The sequence below is a fragment of the Halichoeres trimaculatus genome, unplaced genomic scaffold (assembly GCF_033239565.1).
Source record: "Halichoeres trimaculatus isolate MK-OKI-2021-1 unplaced genomic scaffold, fHalTri1.1 fHalTri1_scaffold_19, whole genome shotgun sequence".
Taxonomy (NCBI): domain Eukaryota; kingdom Metazoa; phylum Chordata; class Actinopteri; order Labriformes; family Labridae; genus Halichoeres; species Halichoeres trimaculatus.
Window position 1 is genome coordinate 9040113 of NW_027437197.1, and position 16745 is coordinate 9056857.

The 16745-nt window shown below is 38.7% G+C and overlaps 1 protein-coding gene across 7 annotated transcripts in view; it reads left to right on the forward strand.

Moving 5' to 3' along the window:
• Positions 1-16745, forward strand: part of lrrfip1a (leucine rich repeat (in FLII) interacting protein 1a) — a 39535-nt gene that overhangs the window by 7542 nt on the left and 15248 nt on the right. For all 7 annotated transcript variants that reach the window (XM_074694764.1, XM_074694757.1, XM_074694762.1 and 4 more), the window contains 2 exons: positions 6306-6392; positions 14035-14085. In XM_074694764.1, coding sequence (XP_074550865.1) covers positions 6306-6392; positions 14035-14085 — 138 coding nt within the window. The remainder of the gene's footprint in view (positions 1-6305; positions 6393-14034; positions 14086-16745) is intronic.

The following is a 16745-nucleotide window of genomic DNA, read 5'->3' on the forward strand; positions in this document are numbered from 1 at the left end:
AGGACCCAACTTGAGCAATTACCAGAGTTTTCCATTGGTACAAGGTCTGTCAGCTGAAATCAAAACACTGAGAGCTTTTTTCTTATATTTCAAGCGTTGCCACTTTCATTTTCAGCTGTAATATATGAGATTTCCTTGCCAGCTTGTGAGCTAGTTTGAGGTCTAGTTGATTGATGATTTATTGATGGCAGCCCTGATGGAATTTGGAGTGCTACCTGAGCAGAGAGAACTGTGTGAGAGATGATACTCCTCTGTTGAGAATTCTCCTCTTACCAATCCCTTCCAGCATGCCTGTGATCTAAGGCATGTAATCCTCCCTCCCTGCTGCCCAGAAGATAAGCATCAACACTGTTTGTTTGGATATGTGCCACATAAATGTAGCATGAAGAAATAAATCATGTGACTTCAAGCATGTAAAAAATGCCTTCTTGCCACTGATCTGTCATTCTGCTCACTCACTGAGTTACATTGGGTAACTTCCTGTGAAGTATTGCTTATTCCCATCATGTTTTTGTAGCAATGAGAGTTGCAACGTGGAGTATTGCTGCCTGAGGCCCCATGTTCAGGCCACAAGAAGCTTCCTATTACTTCCACAAGGAATAACCCTGAGGGGCCGGAGTGTATAAACAATTGAAAACATGTGGGCAACAGTGACAGAAATATTAAAAATGATGCTCATGTTCTGCAGGTCACGATCTTGTTGAAGTGACCCACAGCTTTCATAGAAGAGCAGTCTCATACCGAGTCTGTTGACCAATTGTTTAAGGATTTTCTCCCTTCAGTAATTCCCCCTGTTTCTCTGGAATCATTTCAGTCTTCTGGGTAAGAAATGTTTTGTTTGTTTTTTGTTTGGAGAAATTAGTCTCCCTGACACAGGGATGAGGCTGAGTCCTTGAGCTGTTGTGAAGTTGTGAAGAGTTCGTCAATCAGTCTTCTTAGCTTCTATTATTTTGAGAAATGTTAAAAGCTTGCTGTTTATTTTTCTTTGGCCTGATGTTACCTCCACTGTTTGGAGCTAGTCTGTTTGCTAAGAGCTCTAAAGCTGCTCTAAGTTTGTGGTGCAGCCTGAGGTTTAGTTACAGAGCTGTGAGTGTGGGGATGTTTTTCTTTCAGTAACCAGAAGTGAAAGTTGTTTGATTGGAGTAAAAGGATGCTATCCGCATTTGTCCTGATCAGACGAGAATTTTATTTTTATTTTCATTTTTTTATTTCTGGCCCCGGTCTACAGACGTATTGTGATGTGAGCCAAGGGAGAATGATGCTGGAGAGGTTGTTGCTTTTTAACCAATTCATAACAGTGTCCAAATCCAATACAGAGCCATCAAAACAGCCAAAGTATCAAAGAATGAAAAAAAAAAATCTGTTTTAAAAGAGGTTTTAATATTGAAACCACTCCACAGTGCTCCGTCTTTACAAGACATTCTGCTCTCTAAAGCTTTGCCTTTCTCTTATTATGTTTGGAAACCTTTGCAGCACTAGCTGTTATGTGAAAAGCATAAATGATCTTAAGTGTTTGTTGAATCTGCCTTGACACTGAGACGAATGTGTGCCACTTAACAAGGCTACCATCAGTTTATTTTCTTCTCTGTGTGTATTGTCCGACAGTACAAGTTTTCCATTGATAATCCTGGCTGTTAAATGCCTGGTTCTTTTAAAAAAAAGGTTTTATCCTGTGTTGGAGTTAGTTCTAGAAAAATTTATTTTTCTTTTTTTTTATTTTAGAGTTTCTCCCAGTTGCAGAATTGATGGGATTTTTGCCAAAATGACATGATCGTGTCACCAGATTAGTTTGCAATAAACATTAAACAAATAAAGATTCTGAATTATTCCCAAAGAACCTGGGAAATTGGTTTTGCATTTGAATATCGATCAATCTGGTTTAAAGGGGCTGTGAGGAATTTCTAAGTGATCTTGAAAAAGTTTCACTTCTAGATGCATGCCTGATGGTTATCTCAGACTTAAAATGAGATTATTAGCACCAATATAAGTTATTCCTAGATGCTATTTCTCAGCTCCCCAGTCAGGTTGGACAGGACCAGATTGATTTGCAGCACCTCAAAGTCTCTATGACAACACCACGCTAGCTGATAAAGTTTAGTGAGGAGAAAGATCTGTGTTTTTCTCTCCTGAAAAGGATTTCTTGGATTAACTTTGTAGTGATGGTGGACACTGGAGCTGAACTGTCAGACAGAAAAGGACAGCAGGTTAAAGCTAAGGTTTAGTTTTGCAAACAAGTTCTGGAGACTATGGAACATTTTATGTGTTTCTGTTTATTTAAATGTTATATTTTATGTGTTCAACTTTTGGTGGATTTTTTTATACCCTGTAGTGTTTTTTTCTGCTGGCACACATTGGATTGACATTCTGTTAGAGGCACAGTTTGTCCTCTTCTGCTCCCTGTCAGAAAAAACCTCCTCTGTCGACTCATGTCTGTGGCTTTATTACGAGTGGAGCGTTTCAGCAGCCACTCCCTTAAAAGCAGCATCTGGGAGGTTAATATTGTGTAAAAGAGGAAATAAGCTTTCTTTTCCATTAAGTCATCGTAACCTTAAACTTTATAATAACCAAAGTGTGTGCGTAAATCCACTTAACAGTCCCACCTCATTTTGAGCAACCAAACCCCTAGCTGGTCAGAAATCATAGCTATTTCTGTATGCTGTCTTTGTCCAGCCTGTCAGCACTCACGGTCATTAAAATACCCGTCCTGCTTTCGGTTGCTGAAGACTGGTATTCAGGGCGTGGGAACTTAGCTCACTGGAAACACAGACGGACCAGGCTGGCATTTACTTGTGGTGGGACTTGGCTTGGTGGCTTGGTGCCCTTGTAGATTATCAGTTGATGGGTGGGATCAGGTTGACAAAAACCAGGCCAATGTGTCTGTCGTCTGCGGTCTCCTCTGTGTTTGGTTGATTTAGTAGTAATAAAAAGGTTGAATTCTGTCTTGGCAAGGTCTCCCTCAAAAAAAGAGGTCTTAAATAAAGGTTAAATAAGATTAAAAAAAAAAACAGAAAAAAGGCTTTACATTCTGTAAATGTGTCCCAGATGATAATGTGTTTGAGCTGAAATTGCTTCGAACCGTTAGGTTGAATGTCACTCTCCCTTCTCCCCAGACTCTCGTGGATTACTAACATGGTCAAGTGTTTGTTTACAGATCTGTTTTTTTTTCAGTGTTGAGCTTTACTCACTGGGACTTAAGACATGTCGTGGTGCATAGGCTGCTTCCTTGTTGCTGTTTTGTGTACCTGGTCACTGTTTTTCATGTGCTACAAGAAAACAACACTTCTGTTGCTCAACATTAAAAAAAACTTTTTTTATTTGTTGGTAACTACGTCATTCACTAAGTTTGTCCCATGAAAGTGTAGCTCAAAACTTATCACTCTCAGTATGTTTGCACTGAACCCTGCTTTAACTTCAACTTTTCTTGCTGTCTCTGTCTCTGTGTGTAAAACATTTCAAAGGCTAGTCCATGTCTTGAGAATCCATTTAGCAATGAACTAGCTCATTAGCCCTCGGAGGACCATCACCTTATTGAAATGGTGCTGAATTAGAACAGTTTTTATGGAACCCAGGACCATGTAGGTCATTATAAATAGCCGTAAAGAAGGAGGAAAAGATGTGTGATTCTGTCTTTTGGCCTATTTTAGATGCATCTTTCTGGATGGAGGCTTCTGCAAAATATACACAGGATTATACATGTAAACTCAACCTGTAACAGTGTTTTGATGACATCAAGTTGTTCCTCTAAGTTAGATTCAAACTTTTTTAAAGAAAATTAATGTTAAGGACAGTGTTTGTTCTCTTGCAAACATGTTTGTGAAATAGCATCTTTTCTCTTGTTTTGTGCCTTATAAACTCAACGTGAACCAATGAGAAAAAAGACTCGCTGAGCCCTTATCCCCTGAGTTTGTTTTTTAACACAGATGTAGTGAAAATAAATCATCCTCAGAGCAAAGTGTCCACTTTCAAAGAGGTTTTTAAGAGCTCTGTCTTTGCTGCTGGAGGCAAATAGACTGATGACATGTTACTGCTCTCACACTGTGGCTCTGTCACCCCAAGGGCCTGTGGAGATAAATGTCTGTTAAGAGCAAGACCTCGAATGTGGAAATGTGTCAGCACTGCTCCAGCATCAGCTTTGAGGAGCTTTTGTGTGTGCTCCTGGATGCCATGGGCACGTATGTTAAGAATCTTTAGGACAAAGAGCAATCATTCACTTAGAGGAAATGCCATCTAGACGCTGAGTGAGTGAGTGAGAGCCACAGGGAGGATAGCAAACACTCAGGACTATTTCTGGAACATCTTCACTCTTTATGTGACTTGCTTCTTTACTTATTAAAGGGATTTATGAAGTAAAACTTTTTTGTTTGTTTGTAAAGTCCTTGTAGACATTCACACACCTTAAAAAGCGGGATGCAGAGCATGCAAACACACACACAGTTTTCTGCAGGGCGAGTCAGATCCACTGAAGCAGCAGCAAGCCAGCTGCTCTTAGGCTGCTCATCCATTTCTGCACCACTGAAGACACTTAAACAACAAGCAGATACTTATTGTGTCAGACTTAAGAATTTAAACCTAAAATCTGTTTGTTTGATTTAATTTAAACAGATCTATCCATGCAGTGTGAAGTGAAAAGGAGAGGCTGCACTGACCTCTAAAGGTGGATTACAGCCAGTAGCCAATAGGGTGCAGTCAGATGCGCCGTTCTTGTGTCCACATCCTTCAATTTAAACAGGACTAAAAACAAGGGGGTTTAGTCTCATAAAGTTTTCAAGGCAAAGGACTTAATACATTTTCCATACATAGTAACTTTTGTTGCAACTTGCAGTTTTCTTGTACTTGGATGACTTGCCTCAAGTATTTGGTGCTTTTCATTCTACTCATAGAGTTAAATGAAACCTTGTTCTCATTTCCTGCAGGGTTTCTTTTCATTTGGTGTATAGGGTTAGATGACAACCAGGTCTGTTCTTCATAATGCTGCTGGAGGGCCTGCTTAACAAATTCCTTAACAAATTTCTTTTTATGTATTTAAGTAACAGTATTTCTTCATCTGTTTCAATGAATTAATTTACTGAATTTTAAGATTTGTAAAGAGCTTTAACAGCCATGACTGAGACTTCTCTTTCTTTCTAGCTTTCCTTCTTTCTTTTGTCTTGTTCTGTGACTTGGTCATGCTAACTGATTGAGAGGAAATGCATTCATGCGATGGTAGGAGGGATCACAGTGGCCCCGCCTAGAGGCAAACAGACTGCTGCAACCACATCGTGTCACCACAGCGTTAGAGGAAGGAAATGCTTACACACACTGTGTAACGCACACTCATACAGTACACACTCTGAGAGAGGTCCTTTTAAGGAAAAGGTCCTGCTCCTGCCTGAGTGCTGAGTGGAGCAGAGGCAGTGCACAGATACAGAAACAGAAATACATTACAAACATTTACACATTATTGTGACTGCATGAGGTCTGAATATTCACATCTACTGATTATTAATATAGTGGACTACATCTATTCACGGTTTCAGGGTTTGATGGACACTTGATACTCTGTGTTTATAGACACTGGTAATCCAGTCAGCATAACAACATGATCCGTGAACACAGACAACTATTCCTTTCAGTTTATACTGATACTGTACTACAGTTCTACCTCAAAAACTGTCAGTATTTTTGTATTTGTTAAACTAGTTCTGTTTGCAGTTTTTAATATTTAATGCCCCAAAACATGCAAACTTTACGTTAAATGTTATGTCATTTTATAAACCATGTTAGTATACAATCATTAAAATATGGTAATAAATGTAAAATACAAATGCAGACATATTCCTCATTAGTTTTTGTAACTTGGTTGTAAAAAGTAAATCAAAAATAAAACAGTGATGCAATTTGTTTCCAAAAGAAGCTTAAACAAAACTGTTCCTAACCCTGTTAGAGTAAAAAACATGAACATGTCGTGATTGTTTTTTTATCAGTTCATCAAAGTGCAAAGTAGTTTTTGTTTCATTTTTTTGTTGATAATGAGGAATTTTAGGATCTACTTTCACATGTTTTATATCCCAAAAATAACTCAAAAGTTCCATGGTTTAATGTTTGGTCTGTGAAGAGAATTTTAAATTTCGCTTTAAGGGTCCGTTATTCTTTAGGATTTTAGGTTTCACACGTCTGATAGAAACAACTTCCAGGCACTTGGACCTCTAGTCACACCAACGTTCCGCTTTTCCAGATTGTTTATCCATGAACTGCTAAATCGGCTGCTGCCTCACTTCCCTTTGTTCTGTTTCCTCTTTCTATTTTTCTTTTAACTATTTTCTCAGGCTGAAGCCAGGCTGGCAGCAAAGAGGGCGGCCCGGGCAGAAGCCAGAGAGATCCGGATGAAGGAGTTGGAGAGACAACAGAAGGAGGTATGGTACAAGTTAAATCCCATGCTCTCATTAAAAAAAAATGTCCTCTTGCTGAATTCCTCTTCATATATTTTCTTATTTCTTAATGAATCGAAACAATGAAGAAATGACTATGTCCTTCTTTAGCAATATTTTATGCTAAATTTACAGTTGAGATAAAGATTCTTAAATTCTACACCAGTCCCCTTTGGTGCCTGTGCTGCTGAGGCTCCGCAGTCTGTCGTGTTGAAACAGGTGTTGAGCTGAACCAGCTGTGTGCTTTTGTGTTTGGACTGCAGGTCAGTGGTGTGTTAGTCGAGTTTTTATCTCTTGTTGAGCAACATTGATCAGATCCATGGGGAGTCCTGCTTTCCCTATCTCACTATTCTTAGCAGGTAGTAATCCCAGACACACAAACAGACTTCAGCCTCTCACCTGTTGAAACCAAACTTATTAAGGTTGTCTGTTTTCTGTGACCAGAGAGGACTTAAGCGTTAAGACCCCTGAAGCTCTAATTACAAGTCACCCAGGTGGCCTATGACATAAATCTTCTTGAACTTTCACAGGTCAGCCCCTCCTGTAACCTAAAGATATTTCTAGTTGTTTTCTGTCAGGAGGAAGATGTTTTACAAGGGTTCTTAAAAAGTATAAACATGACATGATAAATTTCTGTTGTGAAATTAATTTAAAATACTGGAAATAAATTGAGAACACTTTCCAAATGGAAAAACAGATGGGAATGAGCTTGGCAAAATTCAGCCACTGATTTTGACCAATACCATCATGAATGTGGAGCACCCATTTCTTTTACAACTGTGCTGCTCCTCCATTGACATGGATTAAGGTAGATGCTTAACGACTGACACACATCACTGTCAGGCAAGCACACAGCACACAACACACAGATGGCAGTGTTTTCCACCTTTGTGACTAAGGGGGATCTGATTAACAGCTAATTTTTTAGGAAAATTGTGATTGACCAAAAAAATATAGGAATATTTTGATATTTGAGATCTACTGTTGTTGTGACTCAAAACTTGATCTATTACAGAGAAAAACGAAACAAAATGTTACTTTGTTTTGAAAGCAAAGCCCTTTTTCATCATGGTGTCCTGAGATAGCCTGTGGACTAGCATCACAGTCATTCAGTAAACAAAGTAGCCATGCTAACCAGTAGTCTATATGTACATATGATCGTTTGCATACACACACAGGTCTTACATCCTGGATTAGTGGTCATTGTTAAGCTAAGTCTGTTCGGGGCTTGACTGTGTTTATGTGTGTTGGTGTGCACGCGTGTGTGTCCCTTAAACCCTTTAGCTGAAATCTAAAGTAGCTTAGCAGGTTGCTTCTTGCCCCAGCCTACAGAGTAGCAGTTGTTGTTGTTGTAGTTGTTCCCGTGTTGTTGACATTAGCTATGGGTTACTGGACTTACAACGACCTTTGGGGCTTTTGGAAGTTTCCTCATACACTCGAAACTGGACTTAAAACTGGATTATTGGCTGTATAGCAGAAAACCGGCTGGTTGCTTCTGTTTTTTGAGCTGAAATCTCGGTACTTCGTCCTGCTGTGATCCTGCCTGCATGACCAGCCGCGGTCTTACCGGCTGACCGCCGGAGGATGCAGTCTTTCCTGGTACCCTGAGAGCAGCAGGACGGCCGGGCGTCGGCTGGCAGGGAGGGGGCTGAGGGCCGCCCTCTCTGGGCGCCCAGGAACCCCTCCACTGAAAAAGGGGAGCTCGGTGAGTGGAAAAGAATAGAAGGGGTGCAAACGTAAGCTGATTGTGTAACTCAATGGAGGAGCTTATGACGATGTCTGGCTCTCTCTAATTGGTTGTCCAGACATGTAATGAGAGACAAGTAAGCAGATGAGATCCCACCAGCTTGTTTTCATCTGTTTTGTACTGTCGATGAATTATTGGCGGCTGCATCATAGTATATCTGAACATTTCTTGATCTACTCTTGATGTCACAATCAGAAATCATCATGGTCTTTAATTGAAAGTATTTCTGTAGGCGGGAAGCTTTGGAGTGTCAGAGCCAGAATTACAGAAAAGATGTTAAATGTCCTGTTTTACTCTTTGTCTCATTGTTAAGGCGCAGTTTTCTTGCATAAATAACAGAGATATGATATTTTCAGGAGGTTGTGGTTGATGAAAATTGTTGCAAGTATAGTCTTTTGTCTTAAGCAGAGTAACATGTCACCACCATTCATCACGTCATATCATGGGTTTTAACTAGCCCTTAATTTAATGCCTCCTTTTATTTCTCATTTTCCTTTATTTCTTTTTTGTCTGGTAATGAATTAAGCATAAATCAGCTTCTTCGTCAAATACACAAACTAGAGGTGCAGCTTTGTCTGCAGAGGGCACCAAACCTCGACTTAAAGCAAAGTTCCTCACAGGACCTTTAGGTGATAGGGCAGGGAAAAACTCAACACAACTGTCAGCTGGGTTGCCAAAGCATCCTTCTTCTCTTGCCAGTAATAGTTACACCATTTTAATGTCTGAATTCAGTTTCATCTGATTATCTGCTTTCATCCATTTGGTTTCTAATATTTAACTGTACATTTTTAAAACATTTGTTTTGTTTGAACTTCCCCACCCTTTTTGTATGTGTAGGAAGGTTGCTGCTCGGTCTGACCTCTACATCTCAGTGTCACCTTCATGTCAGAGAGGATTAATTTTGTTTTTTATTAAAAACAGAGAGATAGTGGTGCAAATACTCTTAGTCTGCTCTGATGTTAGAGGTGCCTAGAGTGGAGACATGACCTCTCATCTGGACCAAACCCATAAATCATGAGCAGCCTGACAACGCAAAGTCTATACACAGTAGATTATCCAGGAGTACTCGATGTTCCTGGAGTGATGCAGTGGTAGAAAGGATCGTCTGCAAACCTGTCTCTGAAAGCCTGAATAGAAAAGCAGCCAATCCAAATATTGGGCGAGCATACAAGGCAGACATTAGTACTAAATCTGGATTACAGCTCTCCCTGGATGGGTTAGAAAGTACAGCAGTGGGTTTTTTCTCCAAATGTTGGGTTCTATGATCAGCGTTGTGTTTAAAAAAAAAAAAAGAAATCCAACAGGCTTTGGTAGAAAGAGCATCTACTCATCTTATTAATGGGTATGAAAGAACAGTCGGACCAAGCTTTCAAGAAGAAACTACTCAGTTTTAGGACACAGTCTCAGTTTAATTCGGCTGCCTCTTTATGGCTCAAAAAAGCAAACAAGGTGATTTTTTCCATTTCTGTGCAGTTATTTTAATGTCATCTGGTCAGATTATGACAAAGCGATTTCCTGCACTCAGCCTGGAATAGTCTGTGTTTACATGTTCTCTGGCAAGCTTTGCTAAGAGTAGTAAGTCAGCAAGTTAATAGGAAACAGCAGGAGATCTGATTGAGAGAACTCTGCACGAGCACATACTGGACAGAAGCTGCAGAGACAAACGCATCCTTAAATTACCTCATATCTACGATATCCATAATAAACATCTAGTTACTCTAGTACTATGTAGGTTGGTCATGGTGGACTTTCTTTAAAACCAGCTGTTTGATTCAACTTTATCTTTTTTATGTGGCTTAATATATGAAGAATTTGAATGAACAGAGGAGTGATGGTTACATTAACTTTCTAAAGTGTGACTGTGTCGATGGCAGATGTGTCAGTAAAAGGAACAAACCACATAGGCAGATACCAGGGATCATATCTTTAATTTGCTTTGTTTTGTGGACACTCCTCTCCAGATACCGAAGTAATATGAAATATCTGAGGTGAAGTATTCAGCTGGCTTCATTAATTTTTGGCCCAAGTTGAGTAAAAAAAGGAGGCATGGTTGGTTTGTTACCTGCAGATCAATCAATCAATCAATCAAACTTTATTTGTATAGCTCTTTTCATACAGGATTTTGTAATATAAAGTGCTTCACATGAGAAAAAGATAAAATAAAATAAAATAATAAGTGGTAATATGATACTTAAAAATACTCAAAAATACCAGAGGGTAAGATAAATAAATGAGTACATGAATAAATAAATAAATAAATAAATAAATAAATAAATAAATAAATAAAAATAATATAACAGTACAGAATAAAAGTAAGATAGTATTGTAAAATGAGATTGTGTAACATCAGGTGCGTAATGAAATCAGCTAAAATTGGAGAAGCATTTAACAAAAAAATAAAACTCCAAGTAAAAAAGAATAAATAAATAAATGAATAAATAATACATAAAATAAAATAAAAATCTGACTGAAATGTAGTAGTAAAACAAAATGAAAGGGTTAAAATAAGTTACATATAACATAAAATAATATAAATACAATCAGCTGAAAGCGGGATTAAAGAGGTAGGTCTTGAGTCTGATAAATGATGAATTAAAGTGATAAATGTCACTGCAGTCTTACCTTAAGGGTCCATGAATGAAAACACAGAAACTTTGCTCTAAACTACAAGAGCCCCTAAAGAAAGTCAGCAGATATACAAAGTCATGCAAAGTGAAACAGTTGCCATTTTAGGTCCATATCAGACAAGCCGTAAGTGAAACAGCCTTGAGCCTGATCATTTCATGAATCGTGAATCTTGAGCATTGAATTCAGAAATTTGATGAATTTTTTAGGATCTATGCTTTATGTTGTCAGAAACCACAGTAAACAGTCTAAGCCTGTCGGTGGCAAACACAAGCACAGACTGGGATGCACTTTGATCAAGTAATCTGAAGCAATCTGTTTGTGCAATTCCAAAACTTTTTGTTCCTTTTATTCGTTGAGACCCCAAAATATTACAAACAATGGGGCCTGTGTTTCAAATCAGCCAGATTACCCTCCATATATGATGGATAACATTTAGGTGGGGTTTTTTTTAGCACTTGAGAGAAATATAACCTCAGTTTGTAGGCTGTTGTTTGACCAGTGGTCTTTATCAATCATGTATATAGGAGTAGACTCATTTTGATGTTTAGTTATCATGTGATGGATTCAGAATCCCCACAGATATAAATCTGAACTACTTTTAGTTTAAGTTTTACAATAATTAATGTTAAAACTCCCCATTGTTGATGTTCCTTGTCTTAAACTTGGCTCTATTTGGACTCCATGGCTGATTTTGGTTCTTGGTACCAGGAAGTGTTAGGCACCAGTTGTTTGTCACAAGACTTGGATCTGCAGTCATGGGAACATGGACGTGAATGTGACACTGTAGCACTGGTACACCACAGCTTCCTGACAACTTTAAGGAACCATGGGAATATACCTGATTACTCTCTCTGGTGCGTCTTGTGAATGCTGATTTCTTGGGTCAGTAGGTTCTGCTCCTGTGTGCAGCGGGGTACTTCACATTCCTGAGTAGGTCTCATTAGCAGAAACCAGTCTCTGTGTGCTTCCTTTTGAATTCATCATTTTCATCATTACCTCCTGCAGCTAACTGTGCTTTTCCCTTTTATTAGTTCTTATTTTTATTTTTTCATTTCATATTTTTCCCCACCTTTCTTCATGTTCCTGCACATTCTTTCTCCTCTGCCTTTCATCGGTGTTGCTGTGTAGATCTTTCAGGTGCAGAAGGTAGGCTCCTCTTCCTCATTCCCACCTTGTAGCACATTTATATTAGAAATATCTGTTACTGCTTTCTGAATGTTTCATTCTTGCCCTCATTCCCATCCTCTCTCAGAAATATTATGGCTTGAACACCAAATTAGACGACCGATCGGACAGCAAATGGGGAGATATTGAACAGTGGATGGTATATTTTTTGTGTTAAAACTTAAAAAAAGCCTGCTCTTTACTACATCTGCACGTGTTTCTTTGCACCTGACAACAGTTGGTTGAGGCATTGCAGAAAGTGCTTTTAAATTTTATATAATTCCAGTTAAGCTATTTTGGAAAATAACAGATTATAGGGAATCAAAGCTTGGCCATTAATGATAATCCACTTATTCAGAGGAGCAGGGTGCCCATTTGGCTTTGACTCAGCATGACCATCTGGCCTGTTGGTGTGAGCCTGCATGAGATTTACTGTGTGTATTTACCACTTTAGTTTCCCAGTTTGGATAGTCTTAACCCGCATACAGTTTTAAACACAGCAGTGGAGACTTTCAGTGTGTGTGTGTGTGCGTGAGACTTGTAATTTAACTAACCATAGAGTGTTTTTGTTTATCTGGTTACTCACTGTATGTTGCAATTTGGTGTGATGATGTTTGTGCAACATGGGTGTCTCAGTGGTTTCTGGATGGATTAATGGTGATGGTTTGAAGAACATGAACTCTTTCTGTAATCAAGTGTGCTCTTCACTTTCATCTTCAAGTATTTAATGCAGGTGGTTAGTTCTTGTTCAGATTAATCCAAAGAAAGATTTACTTCCATGTAATGTCATGTGTTCATCACTGCAGAAATTTAATATCTATCAACCAAAATTATGCTTTTCCAAAATAAAACATAAAACTGCACCCATCAGTTTAACAAAATTATGATTTGTTGTTTAACTCATTTTAAATCTCTTTATTACAAGGCGAGTTGTTTTGCAGAGGTAGAGAGCTTTCTGGATGATTCAGCCTCCTGCAAATACCTTTTGAATAACGAATGATACTAAAAAATGCAGCTCAGCTCACAATCTCTCTATGTCATCGTCCTTTTTGGACTTTTAGGGAGATTTCCTGAACCTAATTTTCCCTGTTGTGTGTTTGCAGCTTTTGTCCTCTGTTTGCAGTTGTGCAGAACCAAAAACATCTGTTAGTGAGAGTTGATAACAATGAAGGACGCTTTCTGTTCAGTCAACAGCCTTCTCTGCTGCTACCAGGCAAATCTTTCTCTTTAAAGCCCCACAGAGAGGAGTTTTTATCCAAAACAAACTGAACTTAATACAGATGTATCCTCATGAGCTACAAAAACAAATTTTACCACCAGCAACAAGCCTGGCTGTTTCTTTTATTGCCATTTTTAATGCCTGTAACCACTGTTAGGCACTTAACAACTTGCTGAATGGACAGTCTGTCTTCAAATTTTACCACAGTAAATATTCAGTAAGAGTTTATCTCCAGATAATAATGAACACAGACACAGGGTGAAATAAATAACAATGCAAGAGTTACCACTTTCTCCACAGGGGGCGCCAAAATTGACACAAACTAAAAGTTTTAAATAATTCACTTCAGGGTGCAGCTGTTTTTATTTTTACTGTCCCCAAATGGATTTCAAAAATAGAGATCTTAAATCCTAGCAAAAACTGAGATGAACACATGCAGTTTCTTTCACTGGTTCAGTCATATTTTCACTTTAACAAGAGTTTCCCTCCTTGTGCATCTCTCACATTGATCTTCGACATCTTTTCCTCATCATTTGTTTCCTCCATCTCCTCTCCTCTCCTCACCCATTCAGGAGGACAGTGAGAAATACTCACGTTCATCACGGATACACCCGGTTTGTAGCCCTCCCTCTGTTTCCATCTTCTTTCTTTTTTATCCTATGCCTGTCTAAAAATATCGCAAAGTGACTTTGATAAGTTTTTAACACACAGTCAATGAAAACTGGACAAACACATGTTGTGAGGTTTAAGTAACTTTGCAGTAAATGTTGTTTTCCTGCAGGTGGACTCAGCCTATCTATTGAATCACACATTTAAACCTTTTCCTGGACCCTAATCTTTTCATTTTGATGTCTCCCTCTCTCAAACAGCTCTCTGATGAAGATGAGCGGATGTCAGTGGGAAGCCGGGGCAGTGTCAGGGTCAGTATTATTCAAACAGCACACTTCTTTAAAAACTCCAAAGACTCTCTTCTTCCCTCTTTGTCCCTGGTATCAAATTTTGTTTTATTCTGAATTCACAAAGACAGAATTGTCTTTTTGAGCCTAATGATGCTGGAGGCTGTGTGTGTGTCCTTGATGCTTACCAAGGTGCTGTCAGTGTTGATGGCACTTGTTGCTGATGTGATTGTGTCTTTTGCATAGTCTGATCTTGATGCAGTCGGTGCATATGGTGGTGGGGTAAGGGCTGATGTGATTTGGTAACACTGGATATGTTTTTAACCTCTTTACCTAAAACTTTGTGAATTTTTTTTAACTGATTAACAGATGGTTTAAAGTTCAAAAAGCATGACATAACTCTGTCTGATGAATTGAGTCAGTAACATCTTTCTGCATGTTTGTTTTGATTGTGCATTTTGTGATTTGAGATTTTAGAAAAACATGACCAGTTTGTGTGACTATCTAATTCAGTCATTTCCAGGTTTTTGCTGCTTGACATTCACAGATTTGGAGTCTGTTAGATGAGAAAAGAATTCAGTGATACAAAGCCAACATTATGCTCCAACCATAACACAGCATGCACTATTTTAGGCACTGTAATGCTTCAAAATATCTGATGCTATTCCTTCTGTGCTGTGTAATATGGAGAGATTCCTACTAATCAGACTCAGGAACAAACCAGACCCTGGATATTTGGCTTGGTTGATTTGCAGAGTGCAAAGAGTTCATTGTACATGTCTGACTTGTGTGTGCTTGCTTGGTTTTCTTTGAATAGAAACAGTAATATGATGTTGTTTTCATGGCCTCGACGTAGATATTGCCATCATGACATCGTCACTGTCAGGGGAAAACATGTTGCTTTTCCTCTTTCATGACTGATAGGTTGCCTCAGAAGCAACCATGCCCTAGAATATATGCTGCTTTATGATGTGTTTCACTGAGGTGGGGCCATCATTTACAGAATAATCATCATGCTCCACTAAAGAAAGTTTTAAAACTGTAAATTTAGATCTTAATGCTGAAGAAAAAAATGTATACTGAGGTAATATATATGGAGTAAAGTGAACCATTTTCTCAAAAATTATCCAACAATCTTTTTTTTTTTCTCCAACAAGAGGCGTCGCCCCCTGCTGGTCATTTAAAGAAAATACAGAATTGGTGGTTGTCATAGTTTTCTTTCTGTTTTGCTCCTAAGCTGCACAAAATGCTCCAGACCTTCTCACTCCTTACTTCTGTCCTCCTGTCTCTTGCTCTTAAGGCCTCTTCCTCAAACTCACTCAAGAAGTCAAAGAAAAAGAAGAAGCATAAACACAAAGACAGAGATGTATGTAAAAAAAAAAAAAAAAAAAAAAGGAAAAAAAGTCTCCCCAGTGCATGCAGAGTGATTTTTTTTTTCAGAGTTTTTTACTTTTGTTCTTTGTTCACAGAGGAACGGCTATGATGATGATTACAGTGTAATATCTAGCAGGGTCAGTAGTTGTGTCAAGATGTTTGTTCACACATTATTTGCATGCTAGATGTCCTTCATCCTATGACTTATGGTCTTCCTCTTTCTCACGCTGTTAGAGCTCAAGACTCAGCGATGAGAGCCGAGTGTCTCGCTCCTCCAGATTAGACCTCACGGTGTGTGTTGCCCCATTCTGATCCTTACTGCTGCTCAGTGATTGTCCAAAATATGTAACTTTACTTTTTGATTGAGTTACTCAACCACAACTTGACCCCAAAGTATATCAGAAGCTCTAAAGAAATACATTATTTAGTGTGCATACGATAAATAGGAAAAATGTGAATTGAAGGATGGAACTTTGCTCAATTGAACCTCAGTCATGATGAAACACGAGTGTGCTGCTAGGTGGATGTGAGGATGCTGACATGTAGTTTTTGTGTTGTTGGTGTTTGAACTCAGAGCTCCAGACTGAGCGATGACAGCCGGCTGTCTCGTGCCTCCAGACTAGACCTGCAGCCGGTGGGTGTCTCTGCATTGCAGGCTGTGCTTTTTCTCAATATTAACAGGCTGCGGTGTGCACTTTTCTTACAGTGTGAAGTTTATTAACAAGAACAGTTAAACAATTATTGTCATCTGAGAGAAGATTAAAACCATTTCAGTCTCATCCATTGAAATATAAAAGCTTAACTTTTTATTGCTGCACTTTTATTTCACGATAACTAACACGAGTAGAAGCATATTTTTCTTTTCTGTTTTGAATGTTAACAGTTTTGCTTCTGTAGAGCTGTGTTCTAATGCATGTACTTATGGAGCCCTTTAAAATGCAGGTTTTTTAAATTAAACTTGGGGGCAACCTGGATTTTATGGGTGAACTTCTGTTTTTCTTGGACCGTTATCTTGATGCATAAACCTTTGGCATTGCTCCAGTAGATTAAGTGAACTAGGTTGCAATAATCCCTGCAGCCAAATCTGCCTGATCAAAGTGCATCCTCTAAAAAAGGCGTGTTTTTTGCCACTGAGAGGGTGATACTTGTTATTCCAAGTTTTTAACAACCTTAGCAAAGGATCCATAGAGAGAAATAGACCTGTTTGAGGTAAGAAATTTCATTACTTTAATGATTACAGCTGCTTTCCTCTCATCAGACTCTTGTAGAAAAATTATTATACCTTACAGAACACAGAAGTAGGTGGTGTA